This window comes from Salvelinus sp. IW2-2015, linkage group LG28, assembly GCF_002910315.2.
Source record: "Salvelinus sp. IW2-2015 linkage group LG28, ASM291031v2, whole genome shotgun sequence".
Classification (NCBI taxonomy): Eukaryota; Metazoa; Chordata; class Actinopteri; order Salmoniformes; family Salmonidae; genus Salvelinus; species Salvelinus sp. IW2-2015.
Window position 1 is genome coordinate 30,104,543 of NC_036868.1, and position 24,054 is coordinate 30,128,596.

Consider the following 24,054-nt stretch of genomic DNA (forward strand, 5'->3'; position numbering starts at 1 on the left):
CAGTGGGGAGAACAAGTATTTGATACACTCCGATTTTGCAGGTTTTCCTACTTACAAAGCATGTAGAGGTCTGTAATTTTTATCATAGGTACACTTCAACTGTGAGAGACGGAATCTAAAACAAAAAATCCAGAAAATCACATTGTATGATTTTTAAGTAATTAATTTGCATTTTTATTGCATGACATAAGTATTTGATAACCTACCAACACAGTAAGAATTCCGGCTCTCACAGACCTGTTAGTTTTTCTTTAAGAAGCCCTCCTGTTCTCCACTCATTACCTGTATTAACTGCACCTGTTTGAACTCGTTACCTGTATAAAAGACACCTGTCCACACACTCAATCAAACAGACTCCAACCTCTCCACAATGGCCAAGACCAGAGAGCTGTATAAGGACATCAGGGATAAAATTGTAGACATGCAACAGGCTGGGATGGGCTACAGGACAATAGGCAAGCAGCTTGGTGAGAAGGCAACAACTGTTGGCGCAATTATTAGAAAATGGAAGAAGTTCAAGATGACGGTCAATCACCCTCGGTCTGGGGCTCCATGCAAGATCTCACCTCGTGGGGCATCAAAGATCATGAGGAGGTGAGTTATCAGCCCAGAACTACACGGCAGGACCTGGTCAATGACCTGGAGAGAGCTGGGACCACAGTCTCAAGAAACCATTAGTTCACACTTACAATACTCACCTCGTCATGCGTGTAAAGATCTCCGCTCTCTCGCTCTCTCTCTCTCATTCTGCTAGTCTGTTTAGGGTTCATCAGGGCAACTTCAGTTGCAGCGACAACGCGATACTCACTCGCCCCCGTCCCAATGTCACTTCTGCTGTCTCCCAGGCGACCGGTGACCAGGGGGAGATCTGTACTAAAGACGGGAAAAAAACAGAAAGAGAGAAAGTCACATAAAGGGAGAGGTCGTATGTTCTGGCGATAGAAATGCAGCTCAATTAGATGGTAAGCCATCAGTGTCTGTGTCTCCTAGGGGGTTCATTACACTTCACTCCTAGCTGCTGCCTGATGCCACCACAAAAAAAATGCATTAATAATAAATCGCCCTCTTGCGTAACGATAGAGGGGTTAGCACTGTTTCGGGCAGGGTCATTTGGTGTGTGTGTGTGTGTGTCTGTGTGTTCCTGTGTGCTCAGGGCCATATGTAATGTGAGGGTGTATTTCTATAATAATCCGCCCAGCCCAACCTTAGTCCAACAGAGTGAAGTGAACCTTTTGTATCTCCCAAAGGTGACAATAACATGATCTCCACAATGCTCTGGACTACTGGGCACTCTCAGCTATTTTAAAGGAGAGCCGAAGCAGACTTTCCTATCGAAGAGCTGTATTTTTACCCCAGGAATGCTAAGAATGTGGTTCACCACCTAAGCCCACTACAGTGACACAGCGTCAGCAATACTACATGTCTACATATCCCAGAATGCAACAGGCCCCATAATGCTGCAGTTTCGTACATGTCACTGACCCCATTGAGCTACGAGCAATTAATGATTAAACTACTACAATGAACTTCTGCATTTCACACAGTTCAGCTAGAGTTGTCTTGACTTTTCCGTGTCTTTCATTGCAGACACTTATAGTAGGAAGTAGCTTAGAGGTTGAGAAGTGTGTCTTAAGACAACAGGCCAACTCTGGCTGACACTTGCTGCTGAAAATTAAAGTCACTTCACGGTTGGATTGGAGTCGGCCCCATGAAGGATGTGATTGAAAGACCGTACCCGTGCAGGTTTCTCCCCCAGATTTTTTAACAAGGTGGTTCTGCTGAGTACTGTGGGGGGAGACTATTTCCTGAAATCTAGAGCAAAAAAATACCCTTAAATTATAACATTGTTGTATTTATTACATAGTGGCACAGCCAGTGCACAACGTGGTGCAGTGCCACTCTTACATAGTTTGGGAAGAACCGTACCATGCCAACTGTAGGCCTGCTGCTGGAGGGAAATAACATACTGTAGTTGTGTCTGTTCACGGAACCAAGGTTAATGTCATTTTGTGATTATTGTATATTCGTTTCTATTTCAATTTTTATTTTTTTTAAAGTTTAGTTTCAGTTATTTTTCAGATCTGATTTACTAGTTTTTATTTACTAAAGAAAAAATGTTATTTCGTATTATATTTCGTTTCAATTAGAATTGTAGTTTTAGGGGCAGGAAGTAGCATATGCATGGGAGGCTGGGAGCCATTTATGTGTTTCATAGTTTGTGTTTTTTGGGATGTCAGTTTTGTCCACTGTGGAGCAGTAATGCACAAGGTGACGGTCCGGTCATAGGTTAGGTTCGGTTTAAAGGTAGACTCAGTGAGATAACAAACAGTGCCTTCAGAAAGTATTCAGAATCCTTCACTTTTCCCACGTTTTGTTACTTTACAGCTGTTATTCTAAAATTGATTCAATAAAACAAATCCTCAGCGATCTACACACAGTACCTCATCATGACAAACGAAACACATGTTTTTTATTTAAAAAAATTTAAAATAAAAAATAAGTATTCAGACCCTTCAATGAGACTTGAAATTGAATTTGAGTACATCCTGTTTCCATTGATCATCCTTGAGCTGTTTCTACAACTTGATTGGAGTCCACCTGTGGTAAATTCTTTGATTAGACATGATTTGTCTGAATCCTGGATTAGGAAGGCCACAACAACAAATTTCCATCCAACTGCAACATTTTCCACCAAGATAGAACTGCCAAAGGGGTGAGTAGCCTGCAGAGTCGATATCGCCTCTATCTGGTCGTAATGGGTCGCGAATAAGCCCTAAAACACTTCAGCGAGCAGGCCTTTCTAATCGAACCTGGCCCGGGTATCCTGGAAGATGTTGACTTATTCCGTCAGTAGAGATGCCTGGTAATTCTTTAAAAGTGCTTTCACACCATCTTAAATAAGCATGCCCCATGCAATTAAAAGAAAACTAAGAACAGACATAGCCCTTTGGTTCACTCCAGACCTGCCTGCCCTTGACCAGCACAAAACATCCTGTGGCGTCTGCATTAGCATTGAATAGCCCCGCGATATGCAACTTTTCAGGAAGTTAGGAACCAATAAACACAGGCAGTTAGGAAAGCAAAGGCTAGCTTTCTCAACAGACAAGTTTGCATCCTGTAGCACAAACTCCAAATGTTCTGGGACACTGTAAAGTCCAGTGAGAATAAGAGCAGTTGCCCACTGCACTGCGGCTAGAAACACTGTCACCATCGATAAATTTACAATAATGATAATTTCAAGAAGCATTTTTCTATGGCTAGCCATGCTTTCCACCTGGCTACCCTACCCCGGTCAACAGCTCTGCACCCCCACAGCATCTTGCCCAAGCCTCCCATTTCTCTTCACCAAAATCCAGAATGCTGATGTTCTGAAAGAGCTGCAAATCTGACCCTACAAATAGCTGGGCTAGACAATCTGGACCTCTCTTTCAAAATGATCGCGCCGAATTGTTCAACCCCTATTACTAGCCTGTTCAACCTCTCTTTCGCATCGTCTGAGATCCCTAAATATTGGAAAGCTGCCGCGGTCATCCCCTCTTCACTCTAGACCCAAACTGTTACAGACCTATAGAAAGGCGTAGGATAGATATAGTCTTTGAAAGCAAGTTAACAAACAAATAACCGACCATTTCGAATCCCACCTTACCTTTTCCGCTTTGCAATCTGTGTTTCCGAGCTGGTCATGGGTGCACCTCAGCCACACTCAAGGTCCTAAACGATACCATAAACCACCATCGATAAAAGACCAATACTGTGCAGCCGTCTTCATCGACTGGTGCAAGGCTTTCGACTCCGTCAATCACCGTATTCTTATCGGCAGACTCAACAGCCTTGGTTCCTCAAATGACTGCCTCGCCTGGTTCACCAACTACTTCTCAGATAGAGTTCAGTGTGTCAAATCGGAGGGCCTGTTGTCCGGACCTCTGGCAGTTGCTTTCGGGGTGCCACAGGGTTCAATTCTCTGGCCGACTCTTATTCTCTCTGTATACATAATGATGTCGCTCTTGCTGCTGGTGATTCTCTGATCCACCTCTACGCAGACACCATTCTGTATACTTTGGCCCTTCTTTGGACACTGTGTTACAACCTCCAGCGAACTTCAATGCCATACAACTCTCCTTCCGTGGCCTCCAACTGCTCTTAAATGCAAGCAAAACTATTGCATGCTCTTCAACCGATCGCTGCCCGACCTCCCGCCGTCTACTATCACTACTCTGGACGGTTCTGACTTAGATATGTGGACAACTACAAACACTAGGTGTCTGGTTAGACTGTAAACTCTCGTTCCAGACTCCATTAAGCATCTCCAATCCAAAATTAAATCTAGAATCAGCTTCCTATTTCGCAAATATGCATCCTTCACTCATGCTGCCAAAACATACCCTCGTAAAACTGACTATCCTACCGATCCTTGACTTCGCATGTCATTTACAAAATAGCCTCCAAAACTCTACTCAGCAAATTGGATGTAGTCTATCACAGTGCCATCCGTTTTGTCACCAAACCCAATACTACCCACCACTGCTACCTGTATGCTCTCGTTGGTTGGCCCTCGCTTCATATTTGTCACCAAACCCACTGGCTCCAGGTCATCTATAAGTCTTTGCTAGTAAGCCCGCCTTATCTCAGCTCACTGGTCACCATAGCAGCAGTATAATATATAAATATACCTGCACTCAGCAGGTATATTTCACTGGTCACCCCAAAGCCAACTCCTACTTGGCTGCCTTTCCTTCCAGTTCTCTGCTGCCAATGACTGGAACAAATTGCAAAAATCACTGAAGCTGGAGACATATCTCCCTCACTAACTTAAGCATCAGCTGTCAGAACAGCTTACCGATCTTTGCACCTGTACATAGCCCATCTGTAAATAGCCACCCAACTACATCCCCATATTGTTATTTTTTTTCTCCTTTGCACCCAGTATCTCTACTTGCACATTCATCTTCTGCACATCTGTCACTCCAGTGTTATATTGTAATTGTAATATTTCGCCACTATGCTATATTTGTCTTACCTCCCTAATCTTACTACATTTGCACACACTGTATATAGTCTTTTCTATTGTGTTATTGATTGTACGTTTGTTTATGCCATGTGTACTCTGTGCTGTTTGTGTCGCACTGCTTTGCTCTATCTTGGCCAGTCGCGAGTTGTAAATTAGAACTTGTTCTCAACTAGCCTACCTGGTTAAATAAAGGTGAAAATAAAATAAAACATTGGAAAGGCACACACCTGTCTATATAAGGTCCACAGTTGACAGTGCATTTCAGAGCAAAAATCAAGACATGCGGTCGAAGGAATTGACCATAGAGCTCAGAGACAGGATTGTGTTGAGGCACAGATTTGGGAAGGTACCAAAAATTGTCTGCAGCATTGAAGGTCAAAGAACACAGTGGCCTCCATCATTCTTGAATGGAAGAAGTTTGAACACACAATACTTTTCGGCCGCCCAGCCAACTGAGCAATCAGGGAGAATGGCCTTTGTCAGGGAGGTGACAAAGAACCCGATGGTCACACTGACATAGCTCTAGAGTTCTCTGTGGGGATGGGAGATCCTTCCAGAAGGACAACCGTCTCTGCAGCACTCCACCAATCAGGCTTTATTGTAGAGTGACCAGACGTAAGCCACTCCTCAGATAAAGGCACATGACAGCCCGCTTGGAGTTTGCCAAAAGGCACCTAAAGACTCTCAGACCATGAGAAACAAGATTCTCTGGTCTGATGAAAGTAAGATTGAACTTTTGGCTGAATGCCAAGCGTCACGTCAGGAGGAAACCTGGCACAATCCCTACGGTGAAGCATGGTGGTGGCAGCATCATCTTGAGGATGTTTTTCAGTGGCAGGGACTGGGAGACTAGTCAGGATCAAGGCTAAGATGAACGGAGCAAAGTACAGAGATCCTTGATGAAAACCTGCTCCAGAGCGCTCAGGACCTCAGACTGGGTGAAGGTTCACCTTCCAACAGGACAAGACCGTAAGCAACAGACAAGACAATGCATGAGTGGTTGGACAAGTCTCTAAATGTCCTTGAGTGGCCCAGCCAGAGCCCGGACTTGAACCCGATCAACATCTTTTGAGAGACCTGAAAATAGCTGGCAGCAACACTTCCCATCCAACCTGATAGAGCTTGAAAGCATCTGCAGAGAAGATGGGAGAAACTCCCCAAATACAGGTGTGCAAGCTTGTAGCGTCATACCCAAGAATACTAAAATCAAAGTTAATTGTCAGTGCACCGAATACAACAGGTGTAGACCTTACAGTGAAATGCTTACTTACAGGTTCTAACCAATAGTGCAAAAAAGGTATTAGGTGAACAATAGGTAGGTAAAAAATAAACAACAGTAAAAATATATGTAGCGAGGCTATAAAAGTAGCGAGGCTACATAGACACCGATTAGTCAGGCTGATTGAGGTAGTATGTAGATATGGTTAAAGTGACTATGCATATATGATGAACAGAGAGTAGCAGTAGCATATAAGAGGGGTTGGCGGGGTTGGTGTGGGACACAATGCAGATAGCCCGGTTAGCCAATGTGCAGGAGCACTGGTTGGTCGGCCAATTGAGGTAGTATGTATAGTTAAAGTGACTATGCATGTATGATATAACAGAGAGTAGCACAGCGTAAAAAGAAGTGTCGGGGTTGGGGGGGACACAATGCAAATAGTACGTTAGCCATTTGATTACCTGTTCAGGATCTTATGGCTTGGGGTAAAAACTGTTGGCTTGCCACTCTGGACCGTCTTGCCATGCGGTAGTAGAGAGAACAGTCTATGACTGGGGTGCAGGGGTCTTTGATAATTTTTAGGGCCTTCTCTGACACAGCCTAGTGTAGAGGTCCTGGAGGCAGGCAGCTTAGCCCCAGTGATGTAGTGCCGTACCCACTACCCTCTGTAGTGCCTTGCGGTCAGAGGCCGAGCAATTGCTGTACCACGCAGTGATGCAACCAGTCAGGATGCTCTCGATGTTGCAGCTGTTGAACCTTTTGAGGATCTCAGAGCCATGCCAAATCTTTTTAGTTTCCTGAGGGGGAATAGGCTTTGTCGTGCCCTCTTCACAACTGTCTTGGTGTGCTGGACCATTCTAGTTTGTTGTTGATGTAGACACCAAGGAACTTGAAGCTCTCAACCTGCTCCACTACAGCCCGTCGATGAGAATGGGGACGTGCTCGGTCCTCCTGTTTCTGTAGTCCACAATCATCTCCTTAGTCTTGGTTACGTTGAGGATAGGTTGTTATTCTGGCACCACCCGCCAGGTCTCTGACCTCCTCCATTAGGCTGTCTCGTCGTTGTCGGTGATCAGGCCTACCACTGTTGGGTCGTCTGCAAACTTAATGATGGTGTTGGAGTCGTGCCTGGCCATGCAGCTTGTGGTGAACAGGGAGTACAGGAGGGGACTGAGCACGCACCCCCAAGGGGCTCCAGTGTTGAGGATCAGCGTGGCAGATGTGTTGCTACCTACCCTCACCACCTGGGGGTGGCACGTCAGGAAGTCCAGGATCCAGTTGCAGAGGGAGGTGTTAGTCCAGGATCCTTAGCTTTGTGATGACTTTGAGGTACTATGGTGTTGAACGCTGAGCTGTCGTCAATGAATAGCATTCTCAACTAAGGTTTCCTTTTTCCAGGTGGAAAGGGCAGTGTGGAGTGCAATAGAGTGTATCATCGGTGATCTTTGGCGTATGCAATTGAGTGGGTCTAGGGATTCTGGATAATGGTGTTGATGTGAGCCATTACCAACCTTTCAAAGCACTTCATGGCTACGGAGCTGTGCTACGGGTCTGTAGTCATTTAGGCAGTTGCCTTTGTGTTTTGGGCACAGGGACTATGGTGGTCTGCTTGAAACATGTTGGTATTACAGACTCAATCAGGGACATGTTGAAAATGTCAGTGAAGACACCTGCCAGTTGTCAGAGCCCACGAAACAGTCTGGTAATCTTCTGGGGATGTATGTTAAAGGTCTACTCACGTCGCTGTGGAGAGCGATCACACAGTCGTCCGGAACAGCTGATGCTCTCATGCATGCCTCAGTGTTGGTTGTATCGAAGCGAGCATAGAAGTGATTTAGCTCGTTGGTAGGCTCGTGTCACTGGGCAGCTCGTGGCTGTGCTTCCTTTGTAGTCTGTAATAGTTTGCAAGCCCTCAAGGCTGTAATCTCTGCCAAAGGTGCTTCAACAAAGTACTCATAGGGTCTGAATACTTATGTAATAACCTGTTTTTGCTTTGTCAATGGGGTATTGTGTGTAGATTGATGAGGGAAAAAAATATTTAATCAATTTTAGAATAAGGCTGTAACATAAAAATGTGGAAAAGTCAAGGGGTCTGAATTCTTTCAGAATGCACTGTAGATGCACCAAATAAACAGTAGTAGTGGGTCAGTAACCAGGAGTTCACCAGTTAAACTTCTCCGCTGTTTTGGTCCCATAGCTGCCACGTTGTAGCAGCGTGAAGTGCACCTGGGCACATGTCTGTGTGACTTGCATCACGCTCATCTCCATGGGCACGTTCCTTGCTTAGACGTTGCTGACGCCTGCCAGATCTTACAACACCTGGATAGGTATTTTACGTATCAGCTTAACACATCAGGTTGCATCCCTGCTTAGACGTTGCATTTGTCAAGCAATGGTTGCATGTCACGTCATTGACTGTGCAGTCGGCACCAGACTGCTATATCATATGATGTGGTTAGATGATACATGTAATATCTATGTAGACGGAGTCAAAGATACAATTATTTTGAGAAACTAAACTATTAAGAAAAACAATTTAGTAAACTGAAATAAAATTTCAGTTTACTAAAATTTTTGTTTTTTCATTAATAGTTTTAGTTCTAGTTTACTGTAAAACCTTGTGAACATACTAGCATATAATCACTGGTATGGACCTGTGGTCAGTGGATGGAGTTTTCTACTCTTGTTGAAGAGGATATGCTAAGTTACAGGTGTATGTTACATGGCTGTATCGGTCGGAGGAGGAAAGGAGGTGGTCAAGTGTGTCTCCCCCATCACAAAACCCAGTTCTTCATCTTCTGCATGCACACACACACACACACACACACACACACACACACACACACACACACACACACACACACACACACACACACACACACACACACACACACACACACACACACACACACACACACCACACACACACACACACACACACACACCTCTGTGACTCATAGCAGGCCATGGTCTGAAGTCACATCAAAAGAACCAGATGTAATTGACATCATTTACGCATATACTGTATGTCAGTCAGACATTTAAGCAATAAGGCATGAAAACCCAGGGATTGTCGTGTGATAACTCCCGACTAAGGGCTGCTCTTAGGCCCGAGGCGAAGCCGAAATATGTTGGCAACCGTTATAAAACTTTGTTTTGCGTATTTGAAATATTTACCTGAATTCCTTACCACCCTACTAAATGTGTCACTACTGAAACATAGTGAACAAGTCACAATAAAGGGAGACCCATGCACAGTACTGATCAATTTGATGAKCCTTTTATTGGCATACCAAATGAACAAAATATGAAGACAAAAAATCCTGATTTTCAGAACTGTAAAATGCTCAATGTTGATTGTATGAATCTGAAATGTGTTAATTGATTGAATTACTTATGCATCTTACTCATTGTGTTGTTAGATGTTTAAATAATCACTTTACCTTTCTGTATTTTGGCCAAATAACAGACGTTTTMGTGTCAAGTGCCAATCTTGATGCATATACAGTAACTTGTTTTAGGATAGACATTGTCATTGAAAGCTTCCACCATTTAATAAAAGTAGCGAACCTTGGTGGGGATTCCTATGGGTCGGGAGGGATCAGCCAATGATTAGAGAGCGTTGTCTTCTTCAAATTGGGTTGCCTATGGTTTGTAAACCAAAGACTAAGGTAGTATCCAGGAGCCCAGACCAAGCTTTATACTCGGACATTGGTCCCAAGATCCAGACCCAGTGAGTTGAGAACATGACAAGCTAAAGACTGAATTGATGTGGTATTAAGTGGTCTCAAGATCAAGAGTCCATGGGCCCCTTTCTTCAAGTAGAGTAAACTTGAGTACAGTACAGTCTCTATGGTGTCAACTGTTTCGGTTATGACCGTTTCGGTTTGGACAATCTTGTCTTATTTTGGACTTTAAAGAATCCCCATAGCCAACATTGTGGCTGGTTATCATTCATTTGGACAGCAAACATATATTTTAGTCCCAAAATCGTACTTCACATATTTCTTGAAATATTAGATGTTTGGTAGAGACACTTCTAAAAAATACATGAAGATTTACCAACTTTCTCACAAATTTTCTCCAAAATGTAAGCAGACAGGTAACTCACCATGTGGCCATGCTGGAGAAGTGTGCAATCCCATCACCTGGTGATATGTGCAGGGGTGTGGCTTAAATCACATTAATTCTACAGTATTTTAATGTGTGTGTTTCAGTAGTGACAGCATTTTCTTTTTTTTTTCTTTCTTTTTTTTAAACAGAACTACTAATTAGATCAATATCTTCCAAGGTAATAATCGAACAACTCACAATGTTCTATTGAAATAATTGTAAAAAAAAAAAACAAACATTAATTGCTTTATTTTCAAACATGTTTAGGAGTCAGTGTTTGGGACAGGCTCCTCTCTATAGAAATAMGTGTATAAACAATGACTTAGTACAATATTTCATTTAACAATATGTTTGTTATTGCCTTAGATTGAATTAGAAGGTATCATGATTTACATTTACATTTAAGTCATTTAGCAGACGCTCTTATCCAGAGCGACTTACAAAATGTAAATAAATATCCTTAGTTTMGAGACTTAACTGTTTTTTAAAATAGCTTTTTTTGGGGGTGGGACTGCAATTTGCACCACTTTTTTAGAATCACTTCATATATTATGCACTACTTTTGACCAGTGCCCTATTGGCCCTGGTCAAAAGTAGTGCTCTATGTAGTGAATAGGGTGCCATTTCCCGATTCAGCCCCTCTACAGTATGTCTTAATTAGCTTGTTGAGAGGAACATGACATGTAAGTGTTTTCGTAATCCCTGGAACAGTTTCGTAATCCCTGGAACTGAGAAACATGCTCTGGTACACAACACAATGCCTGCCCTCTACATCTGTTAACAAGCTAAGTAACATGATTACAGTCCACATGCAGTGTTCATTTAGCTGGGGAGGAAGGAGTCCCCTTGCCTTGTCACATTGAGGTATGTCTGCCTGGTGTTCCCGTGCCAGATAGCTCTCACGCTCTCTCACGCTCTCTCACCCTCTCTCACTTTCTCTCTCTCTCTCTCTCTCTCTCTCTCTCTCTCTCTCTTCTCTCTCTCTCTCTTCTCTTCTTCTCCTTCTCTCTGTCTCTTCTGTCTCTCTGTCTGCAGTTCAGTTGGGATAGGCAGGATTTACTACAGGCATCTACTGTATAGACCCTCTGCTGCTCAACTGTGACATGCCTTTCAGTTTCTCTCTCTCTGTTTCTCTCGCTCTCTCTCTCTCTCTCTCCTTGCCTCTTCCTCTCCCCCAATGTTTGTAACTGGTTCTTTCTACCCCCATCTCTATATCCCTTTAGATTATAGCAGATGAGAAGAAGAAGGATGACAATACAACCAATGGTAAAGGCTATCTCAATTCTACCCAACCACACCACACAGTACATACATCACATAATACTACAGTGCTATACACTGATCAATGTGATTCATTACTATCACTGAAAGTGACAATAACATATTGTGAAAACCAACTTATATTTCATTAATGGTACTGTAAGAAGAGCATCCATTTATTTGATGGTGGTTGGTAAAGCCACGGTATGTCACTATTAGTTTAATGTACAGATGTGTTTAGGAACCGTGTGTCTCCCCCCCTTCCTCTCCTCCTTCCCTCCCATCCTCTTCCCCCCTTACCCTCCCTCCTTGGCTGAGACTCTTTGAAGATGCGSCTGGGATTATGCTTTATGACAACCGTCCAATTATCCAGCCTCCCTATCTCCCRTCTTTTTCGTTGCCCGGTAACACCTGCCATTGGAGTCACAGGATGACCATTGCTCAGTACGGCGCGTTTGCCTATATCCCTATGTAGCTCCACAAGGATCGTCTTCTCTTTGAGTGGAACTTCACTGATATATGATCAATGATATGTATGTTTACATGGAAGCATTATGTGGGAGTGAGCAGTGTTGATCTGAGTCTCCTGAATATATGTTAAATGTATGGGCCCCAGATAACACATGGCCTACTGTAGATCAGCACAGACCGATTTCTGTATGAGTCACGAGAAAAACACTGCTATTTATATTTAATAGCGACACTATCTCAAAGCCATAAAATGTGTCATAAAAAAATCTATCCTATCTATTCAGCTGATACTTATTCATTTCCTTAGTTTTGGGGTTTAATTTGTAAAGACTTCAAATGTTGCTATAGACAATGATTATGTTTGATCTACTGTATACAGTGGGGGAAAAAAGTATTTAGTCAGCCACCAATTGTGCAAGTTCTCCCACTTAAAAAGATGAGAGAGGCCTGTAATTTTCATCATAGGTACACTTCAACTATGACAGACAAAATGAGATTTTTTTTCTCCAGAAAATCACATTGTAGGATTTTTAATGAATTTATTTGCAAATTATGGTGGAAAATAAGTATTTGGTCAATAACAAAGTTTATCTCAATACTTTGTTATATTACCCTTTGTTGGCAATGACAGAGGTCAAACGTTTTCTGTAAGTCTTCACAAGGTTTCCACACACTGTTGCTGGTATTTTGGCCCATTCCTCCATGCAGATCTCCTCTAGAGCAGTGATGTTTTGGGGCTGTTGCTGGCAACACGGACTTTCAACTCCCTCCAAAGATTTTCTATGGGGTTGAGATCTGGAGACTGGCTAGGCCACTCCAGGACCTTGAAATGCTTCTTACGAAGCCACTCCTTCGTTGCCCGGGCGGTGTGTTTGGGATCATTGTCATGCTGAAAGACCCAGCCACGTTTCATCTTCAATGCCCTTGCTGATGGAAGGAGGTTTTTCACTCAAAATCTCACGATACACGGCCCCATTCATTCTTTCCTTTACACGGATTCAGTCGTCCTGGTCCCTTTGCAGAAAAACAGCCCCAAAGCATGATGTTTCCACCCCCATGCTTCACAGTAGGTATGGTGTTCTTTGGATGCAACTCAGCATTCTTTGTCCTCCAAACACGACGATTGAGTTTTACCAAAAAAGTTCTATTTTGGTTTCATCTGACCATATGACATTCTCCCAATCTTCTTCTGGATCATCCAAGATGCTCTCTAGCAAACTTCAGACGGGCCTGGACATGTATGGCTTAAGCAGGGGAACACGTCTGGCACTGCAGGATTTGAGTCCCTGGCGGCGTAGTGTGTTACTGATGGTAGGCTTTGTTACTTTGGTCCCAGCTCTCTGCAGGTCATTCACTAGGTCCCCCGTGTGGTTCTGGGATTTTTGCTCACCGTTCTTGTGATCATTTTGACCCCACGGGGTGAGATCTTGCGTGGAGCCCCAGATCGAGGGAAATTATCAGTGGTCTTGTATGTCTTCCATTTCCTAATAATTGCTCCCGCAGTTGATTTCTTCAAACCAAGCTGCTTACCTATTGCAGATTCATCTTCCCAGCCTGGTAAGGTCTACAATTTTGTTTCTGGTGTCCTTTGACAGCTCTTTGGTTTGGCCATAGTGGAGTTTGGAGTGTGACTGTTTGAGGTTGTGGACAGGTGTCTTTTATACTGATAACAAGTTCAAACAGGTGCCATTAATACAGGTAACGAGTGGAGGACAGAGGAGCCTCTTAAAGAAGAAGTTACAGGTCTGTGAGAGCCAGAAATCTTGCTTGTTTGTAGGTGAGCAAATACTTATTTTCCACCTAAATTGCAAATAAATTCATTAAAAATCCTACAATGTGATTTCTGGAAGAAATTTTACAGGCCTCTCTCATCTTTTTTAAGTTGGGAGAACTTGCACAATTGGTGGCTGACAAAATACTTTTTTTGCCCCACTGTAGTTCATGAATAACTCTCGTATATGTTGATTATGTTTGATCTACTGGACAGTTCATGAATAGCTCTCATGCACTTTGATTACGTTTGATCTACTGTAGCAGTTCAATGAAATAGCTCTCGTATATGTTGATTATGTTTGATCTACTGTACAGTTCATGAATAGCTCTCGTATATGTTGATTATGTTTTGATCTATGGACAGTTCATGAATAGCTCTCGTATATGTTGAATTATGTTTGATCTACTGGACAGTTCATGAATAGCTCTCGTATATGTTGATTATGTTTGATCTACTGTACAGTTCATGAATAGCTCTCGTATATGTTGATTATGTTTGATTACTGTACATTCATGAATATCTCATGCACTTTGATTACGTTTGATCTACTGTACAGTTCATGAATAGCTCTCGTATATGTTGATTATGTTTGTCTACTGTACAGTTCATGAAATAGCTCTCATGCACTTTGATTACGTTTGATCTACTGTACAGTTATGAATAGCTCTCGTATATGTTGAATTATGTTTGATCTACTGGACAGTTCATGAATAGCTTCTCGTATAGTTTGATTATGGTTTGATCTACTGGACAGTTCATGAATAGCTCTCGTATATGTTGATTTATGTTTGATCTACTGGACAGTTATGAATAGCTCTCGTATATGTTGATTACGTTTGATCTATCTGTACAGTTCATGAATAGCTCTCGTATATGTTGATTATGTTTGATCTACTGTACAGTCATGAATAGCTCTCATGCACTTTGATTATGTTTGATCTACTGTACACGCATGATTAGCTCTCATTTACTTGATTACAGTTGAAGTCGGAAGTTTCATACACACTTAGCCAAACACATAAAAACTCAGTTTTTCATACTTCCTGAACATTTAATTATAGTAAATTCCCTGTTTAGGTTAGTTAGGATCACCACTTTTTTAAGAATGTGAAATGTCAGAAAATAGTAGGAGAGAATGATTTACTTCAGCTTTTATTTCTTTCATCACATTCCCAGTGGGTCAGAAGTTTACATACACTCAATTAGTATTTGACATTTGTAGCATTGCCTTAAATTGTTAACTTGGGTCAAATGTTTTGGGTAGCCTTCCACAAGCTTCCACAATATGTTGGGTGAATTTTGACCCATTCTCCTGACAGAGCCGATGTAACTGAGTCAGGTTTGTAGGCCTCCTTGCTCGCACACACTTTTTCATTTCTGTCCACTAATTGGCTCTAGGATTAGTCAGGGCTTTGTGATGGCCACTCCAATACCTTGACTTTGTTGTCCTTAAGCCATTTTGCCAAACTTTAAAGTATGCTTGGGGTCATTGTCCATTTGGAAGACCCATTTGTGACCAAGCTTTAACTTTCTGACTGATGTCTTGAGATGTTGCTTCAATATATCCACATAATTTTCCTGCCTCATGATGCCATCTATTTTGTGAAGTGCACCAGTCCCTCCTGCAGCAAAGCACCCCCACAACATGATGCTGCCACCCCTGTGCTTCATGGTTGGGATGGTGTTCTTCGGCTTGCAAGCATCCCCCTTTTTCCTCCAAACATAACGATGGTCATTATGGCCAAACAGTTCTATTTTTGTTTCATCAGACCAGAGGACATTTCTCCAAAAAGTACCATCTTAGTCCCCATGTGCAGTTGCAAACTGTATTCTGGCTTTTTAATGGCGGTTTTGGAGCAGTGGCTTCTTCCTTGCTGAGCGGGCTTTCAGGTTATGTCGATATAGGACTCATTTTACTGTGGATATAGATACTTTTGTACCTGTTTCCTCCAGCATCTTCACAAGGTCCTTTGCTGTTGTTCTGGGATTGATTTGCACTTTTCGCACAAAAGTACGTTCATCTCTAGGAGAAAGAACGCGTCTCCTTTCTGAGCGGTATGACGGCTGCGTGTTCCCATGGTGTTTATACTTGCGTACTATTGTTTGTACAGATGAACATGGTACCTTCAGGCATTTGTAAATTGCTCCCAAGGATGAACCAGTCTTGTGGAGGTCTCCAATTTTTCTTCTGTGGTCTTGGCTGATTTCTTTTGATTTTCCTATGATGTCAAGCAAAAAGGCACTGAGTTTGAAGGTAGGCCTTGAAATACATCCACAGGTACACCTCCAATTGACTCAAATTATYTCAATTAGCCRATCAGAAGCTTCTAAAGCCATGACATKATTTTRTTGAATTTTCCAAGCTGTTTAAAGGCACAGTCAATTTAGTGTATGTAAACTTCTGACCCACTGGAATTGTGATGCAGTGAATTATAAGTGAAATAATCTGTCTGTAAACAATTGTTGGAAAAATGACTTGTGTCATGCACGAAGTAGATGTCCTCACCGACTTGCCAAAACTATAGTTTGTTAACAAGAAATGTGTGGTGTGGTAGAAAAACAAGTTTTAATGACTCGAACCTAAGTGTATGTAAACTTCCGACTTCAACTGTATGTTTGATCTACTGTACAGTTCATGAATAACTCTCATATACTTTGATCATGTTTGATCTACTGTATAGTTCATGAATAACTCTRATATACTTTGTAGCTCACAGTAATATAGATCAAAAGCAGCTAACCAATCAATTCTATAGCTTTTACACAACACTTTCTCATCATGATCTGTGTCCGTTTGAGATGTTCTCCAACATTTCAGGGATAGTCACTTTGTGACCTGTCCTCTCTGCAGATCAGGAGGTGTGTGAGACTGCCCCAGCCACAGAGCGGTCCAAACAGGCTAAGGAGCCCAGCCCGGCGCTGCTGAAGTCTCAGGATTTGTTTGTTTCTGAGAAGCCTATGTTACAGGAGTCCTGGGTAGACCTGGATGACTTCTCCAAGTGCTTCCAGTAAGACCCATTGGTTTATAGCTATGTGGTACTATGTGGTACTGTGTTTCTATGGCTTTGAAGACCACTACTCTTTGTCTTACAGTCCAAGGGGTTGATGCAAAATTCTGGTTTGTTTTTTCAGGACACTTGTGATTTTCCACAAGCCAAACACGTATCCAAACCATTTCCAGAAATCCCATTTCAAGGTAAATGTATTCCTAAGTAAGGTCTAAGCTTTTTTTCAATGATATKTACTAACCTAACATATGGAATTGTTTTAGGATATTAATCAAATAGATTTTGTATTTTAGGACCCGTGTAGGTATACAAAATATTTATACAACGGGTGGGTCTATTCCTGAATGCTGATTGTTTAAAWCCGCATTCCAGCCGGTGTCTATTCCACAAGTTGCCACCGGSTAAATCTATGGCGTTAAAATGCTTATTTACTCTGTTCCATCTGACTGCGCAATCCACTGTGTCATCAGCACAGCCAGGCAATTTATAAACTTTACTTCCACTATAAAAAGCATCTAGACATTATCTCACATTTCTTTTAGACTAACATTTAGTTTTCAACAGCGGAGATTTGTATAAACCTTGCTGTCTGTCTCCGACATTTGCAACATTGTTTCAATATTGAAATTCGATCTCCTACTATCCCATAGTAATGAAGATGTCGGGACGAGGCAGGCATGCAGTGTTTCTCAACCAGTCATGAATCATGAAATCATGAATCAGCTGACATAATTCTTATGGATATATTCAAAAAAAAAAAGTAAATAGATAAAAAAAATAAAAAATGAAACGCACTCTTTCCAACTTTCCASTTTGAAGTGATTGTGTTACTGTAGCTGTGTTGTTGACTAGTTCCTCTGAACAACAGTGTTCTGACGAGTGAGCACATTTTCTATGCCAGGTGAAATCGCGCCTCATTAGCTCATTGTAATGGATGTGTCCAAATAAATGTCACTAGAAAACAGCTTGTGCAAATGCTGCTACTGTTGTTATTCTGGCTGCGCTTTTTGATGTGACWGTAAATTAGCTGTAGCTGGCTAGCTAGCAASCATGGGATGAGAACGTTGACAGCCAGTAAGGTAATGGCACATTTAGAACGAACTACTGGGTCGCTCGCGTCCATAGATACAGAACAAAAAGACTGAACAACTGGGTCACGTCTCTAGAAACCCTAGATTTGTGTTGGGACATCTTGTGGAAGGATGAAATAGTATGAATAAATTTATCAAAATAAAGTTTTTAAATGTCAATCATTATTTTATACAACATAACACGTTGTATCAAAGTGATAATGCCCGAGAAGCCGGTGTTTGGAGGATATATTGGCACGGTTTGCCGGCCCTCGACGAACACCTGTGCCAATATATCCTCCAAACACCGGCTTCTCGGGCATTATCACTTAAGTGGAAACATTATTTGATGAAACATTGAATTTGCCCTAACTGCTATTAGCCCATAGAAACAGATTAAATAACTTGGCAAAAAAGATAATTCAGAAAGAATTATGGTTTGATGGGAAAAATCTATAAATGTGTATTATATTCCATGTATAAAAAATAACATTCACTTCCAGTCATTTTTAAAGTAATTTTGTAGGGAGTTGGGACGGTGGTGTCTTTGGTTCCCACGCGGCTTCTGAACGTCGTGAAACAGACAACACGTACATGTTCGTGACAGCCTCAGCTTTTCAGAATGGGATCATAATAGTTTGCAGCTCAAACCGTTCAAACCGTTTACAGACTTTTTTTCTTGAGCGAAAGCATTCGGAAGATCCTCTCTCGTCTCACAAAAACCGCTCTACCGCTGCTCCCAGCCATCCCACAGGCTAATGGCTGACTCCGGCGGGCTCAGTTGATTGATGCAAAAAATGCCCAGAATTATTTAGCTCAAACACAGACTTTTATTGGTAAGAGTTTTAAGGGCATCCATACAATACATGGAGTGAAAACGGTGTGATGGTGTTGATAAATGGAATGACATCCCTGATGATTTTGTCATCAGAGCACCATCTCCTCCAAAGTGTCATCCATGGCTCTGAACTGCCCTGTAGGCTCCACCCACTCTGCTGCTACACCTGTACGCCACCCAGGCTCCTCTGCTGCTGCACATATTCAGGTACAATACAAACCTGTACAGCTACACCTGAACAGCTACACCTTACTGTAACGTCCATGCACCTTAACTTCACTGTGTCTGCAGCGCTAAATACTAAATACAAGGGGGCAAAAATACCATGCTGCAGCCTGTATCCAGTAATATCTTATAGCTACCTCTATCATTGGCATGTGTACTGTGTTTGTCAAACTCAAAGCTTCTTTAAATTGCACGGAGCTAACTCTCCTTCCACTATACATGCGTGCTTTGACACACTCCCACCTGCCCAATRTGCCTTCCCTGTCGCCCAGCCACACCTCACAGCGCCCTCTGCTGTTGTGTTTCCACAGGTACACCGTCTCTACTGATGGGCTCTCCTGTCCAGCACGCTGCACTGCACCTGAGATTTTTTAGCAGCCCACAGTGTTAGGAGTGCAGCCACCCTCTCTGGTGGCCTGTGTGTGCGTGCATGTGGGATTGAGATGGCGCGTTTGACTCCTTTCGTCCCGGGCACGTCTGTGTCGCTCGCTCTTTATCTGTCTTTTTCTCTGTCTCTAGCTCTGTGGCTCTCTGTCCTTCCATACTCCCCTCTCCTTTCTTATTCCTTATGTTGCTGCCTTGCATGCTTTCTCTCTCTCTCTCTCTCTCTTATTTATATATATCCCCTTCTCTCTCGATCTCCTCTCTCTCCCCCCTCTTTTCCTTCTCCTCCCCTCTATACTGATGAGTGTAGCTTGGTGCTGTCTGTCTGTGTGTTTCTCCAGTCTCCAGATGAGAAGGGCTCTTACTACCTGTTGGTGGACAGCCTGCAGCCTTCCCACATCCTCATCAGCTTCTCTGCTTTGGTACACTGGGGAGAGACAGCCGATGAGAGTAAGGGCATAACATACAAAAACACCCACATGCATGGACATACACACACACACTCACATGTGCTCATGCGCACACACACAGGTATGCAGCATACACCCACACACACTTGGACATGCACACACCATGCGCATACCACAGGCACATGCTTATATCGCACTCAAACATCATGCACAGACAAACCACTTACAAATATATATATATATATATATATATATATATATATACACACAAAAGTATGTGGACACCCTTTCAAATGAGTGGATTCAGCTTTTTCAGCCACACCCGTTGCTGACAGGTGTATAAAATCGAGCACACAGCCATGCAATCTCTATAGACAAACAGTGGCAGTAACAATGGCCTTGCTGAAGAGCTCAATTACTTTTAACGCGGGACTGTCATACGATGCCACCTTTCCAAGGTCAGTTTGTCAAATTTCAGTTTGTCTAATTTCTGCCCTGCTACAGATGTCATTGTGAAGTGGAAATGTCTTGGAGCAACAACGGCTCAACCGCGAAGTGGTAGGCCACACAAACTTACAGAACGGGACCTCCAAGAGCTGAAGTGCGTAGCTCTTTAAAATCGTCTGTCCTCGGTTGCAACACTCACTACCGAGTTCCAAACTGCCTCTGGAAGAAACATCAGCACAAGAACTGTTCGTCGGGAGCTTCATGAAATGGGTTTCCATGGCCGAGCAGCCACACGTAAGCCTAAGATCACCATGCGCAATGCCAAGCGTCGGCTGGAGTGGTGTAAAGCTCGCCGAGCAGTGGAAACGCGTTCTCTGGAGTGATGAACCACACTTCACCCTGTAGCAGTCCGACGGACTAATCTGGGGTTGGCGGATGCAATGATTACACTACAATACCTGCCCGAATGTATAGTGCCAACTGTAACGTTTGGTGGTGGAGGAATAATGGTCTGGGGCTGTTTTTCATGTTTCGGCCTAGGCCCCGTTGTTCCAGTGAAGGGAAATCTTAACGCTACAGCATCAAATTATATTCTAGACGATTTTGTGCTTCTAACTTTGTGGCAACAGTTTGGGGAATGCACTTTCCTGTTTCAGGGGCATGACAATGCCCCTGTGCACAAAGCGAGGTCCATACAGAAATGGCTTTTCGAGATCGGAGAGGAAGAACTAGACTGGCCTTCACAGAGCACTAACCTCAACCCCATCAAACACCTTTGGGATGAATTGGAACGCCGACTGCGAGACAGGCCCAACATCAGTGCCCGACCTCCCTAATGCTCTTGTGGAAGGAAGCCCCCGCAGCAATGTTCCAACATGTAGTGGAAAGCCATCCCAGAAGAGTGGAGGCTGTTACAGCAGCAAAGGGGGGASCAACTCCATATTAATGCCCATGATTTTGGAATGATATGTTCAACGAGCAGGTGTCCACATCATTTTGGTCATGTAGTGTACCATTATAACCCATCAACAGCACTCGTGTGCCTTTTTGTGCTCGGGCCATCTGTTTATATCTTCTGTCTTCTTGTAGAGAAGGAGAGTCCTGCGTGCAGGTCCGGAGTTCTCATAGCAGAGCCCTACTCCTGGAAGAGTCTGCTGCGTCAGCTACCTGTCCTCCACATCCAGACCACTGCCTGCAAGGCTGCCCTGCTGGTCCTCCCCCCTGGGTAAGACCTGGCTCAACCTGGCCTGACCACRCTCACCACCAGCCATACATATACAAACTGTTGTTGGCACCAGACATTTCATGACACTCTGAAGCAGTAACCCGGTGCCCATGTTCCAAAGTTGGCCGTCATCAGGGTGCATAAAAGCCTCACCACACCCTCCTGATGTTTGGATGTTGAACTTTTGCCCTTATGAGACCAGTATTTCATATGGTTTTATTGATGGAAATAACCCGACGTGACCTTTACACTGTTAACTTCACTGCTGATTTCCAAAGCTACAGCTGAAACCTCACACCATCGATATATCTTTTACAGTTAGATCTGACGCTCTGAGAAAAAAACTTGCCCTAGTCTCTATTAATGGCTTCTGGTTGGCCTAGAAGCAGGGGGCCTAGTTTCTGGGGTCAGGCGGAAGGGACGCGGAGCTACAATTACCACTGTGCCGTGGTGTAAACGTAACACACACTCCCTGAGTGATTAAAGTGTGTGGGGGGGGCTGTTTCCGCCAAATGATTATGAATTCAATCTCAACCTCTCACTCTTTTTTGCGCTCTCTCTTTTCAACCCTTTTCTATCTCTCCATCCCCCCCCCGATCTCTGTTTCACACACACAGTCAATCTACAGTATCTCTCCCTCTTTTATATTTCTCCCGRTTCATTTTCTCGCTCAACCACTTCCCTCTCCTCCATCCGTTATTCTATTCTCTTAAACCCAACACCAGTCAGGTCTATTGTCATCGATCATGTCTGGCTGCGATGGCCGTAGTATGCCAAGCTTATGGGATGGAGGAGTCCGGCTCCACTCTGTCCGGCTGGCTGTGTRCTAGCAGGGCTGGGAGCTGCTGTGGGCCACGGTGCGTTAGAACGACTGCTCTACGAGTGGACCACACTTGACCCAGGCAGCCAGGAAGACATGACTGCCAGACAGAGACATGGCTTTGTAATTGGGTCTGAGGGGAAGGGATTATTAACCTACTGTGTATGGAAATGAATCTGTAGAGCTSACTAGGCCTTGGTGCAGCAGCTCTAAGCGGACTAGCGCTATCATTGGGTTTCTATCAATTCTAAGTTTCATGGTTTGTTATCTGGTGAGGGGTTGGTTTCACATAATTCTAGGGCTAATCTGATCCCTCTCTCTTTCCTCTCACTTACCCRCTCTCTATCCCTCCATTCTCTACTCTCGCCCTCACCCCCTCTCCTCCCCTGCCCTAGGCGTCATGTCCTGTGCATCCACACGAGGGCGCCTCTGGGCTACCACGTCCACCTGTACAGCATGGCACCCTTTGTTTTCGGAGACGAAGAGACCGTCATGCCTCACCTTGGCAAGGTAAGTTAGAGGACACCGCCGTCACCATGGAAACGCCAGCAGACAGCCACACCGTAATAGCCGCTTGGTTTCTCCTCACCTTCTGTTTATACGCCCACTCAGGCATGGGGATACCTCCTCATCTTCCTTCTTCTTACCTCTCCTCTCACTCTCGGATGCGCGCCTGATGTTAATCACTCTGCACTCAGGCCCACAGTGGGTCAGAGATGTTTGTCTCTCTCTGTCTCTCTCTGTCTCTCTATCACGGAAAGCTGATGCTGGTCACAATACACCAACAGCTGGAGGAGGAGGTGAGGAGAAGAGGGGAGGAGAGGCAGGCAGTGTACTGTGGCTGCTCAGGCTACAGGGACGCTCTCTTATAAAGCCAAGACTGTGAACATGTTGGCTTATTCATGCCATATGCAGACTCAAGCAGCTGGAAAATGACTACTCAGGCAGTATTTTGATAACTCTGTTCTCCATGGTGAATAAGCAGACGGAATGGACAGAACCAAGGAGCATTTTCTCTGACAGTCCACTTTCACCCCACGTGTCCTTACCCCCATCCCCTCTTCTCCTCTCCTCCCCACCTCCAGGAGAGTGTGCGTTTTTGTGAGCAGGCCCTGTCTATTCTGAGGGCACTGGGCAGAGTGGTCAGCTCCTTCTCAGATGAGCTGGAGCTCCCAGCAGCCACCAGGGCTCTGGGGGACACCCACTGTCCTGCTCAGCTCAGCACTGTCGGAGGGCTCCGAGACCACCAGAGGGTAGGACACATATATATACACACACACACACTGACACTGGACACACTAGACACACTCGACACTAACACTCGATCACAACATGACACATCACACACACACACTGACACTGGGGACACACTGAACACTAACGCTGACACACACACACACACACACAACACACACACACACACACCACACACAACACACACACACACACACACACACCACCACACACACACAACAACACCCCACACATGACACTAACACTAACAAAACCTTTATTTAACCAGGTAGGCCAGTTGAGAACAAGTTCTCATCACAGCTAGCTAGCTGCAACCGAGTGGCTACTATGCGCTAACACCTCTGTCCGAAGAGGTCTACCAGCGAATTCTTGGGCTACAATACTCTTTTGCCAATTGGACTGGACCTTTTTTTGCCGACACAGAGCCGCCAATCCACACAACTGGTCTAAATCAGCTACAAGCTAATTTAAGCAATTTTTGCCGCTGCTAGCAGCCTTTACCTTCTGCACAGAACACAGCCCTGTATT

General features: G+C 43.8%; 1 protein-coding gene across 1 annotated transcript in view; it reads left to right on the forward strand.

Moving 5' to 3' along the window:
* adgb (androglobin) overlaps positions 1 to 24,054 on the forward strand; it is a 139,099-nt gene that overhangs the window by 63,244 nt on the left and 51,801 nt on the right. Inside the window, exons 14-22 of the mRNA XM_070435854.1 lie at positions 9,950 to 9,960; positions 11,564 to 11,606; positions 16,697 to 16,853; positions 16,978 to 17,041; positions 18,855 to 18,968; positions 19,712 to 19,820; positions 21,317 to 21,452; positions 22,668 to 22,782; positions 23,358 to 23,525. Of these exons, the coding sequence (XP_070291955.1) occupies positions 9,950 to 9,960; positions 11,564 to 11,606; positions 16,697 to 16,853; positions 16,978 to 17,041; positions 18,855 to 18,968; positions 19,712 to 19,820; positions 21,317 to 21,452; positions 22,668 to 22,782; positions 23,358 to 23,525 (917 nt within the window). The remainder of the gene's footprint in view (positions 1 to 9,949; positions 9,961 to 11,563; positions 11,607 to 16,696; positions 16,854 to 16,977; positions 17,042 to 18,854; positions 18,969 to 19,711; positions 19,821 to 21,316; positions 21,453 to 22,667; positions 22,783 to 23,357; positions 23,526 to 24,054) is intronic.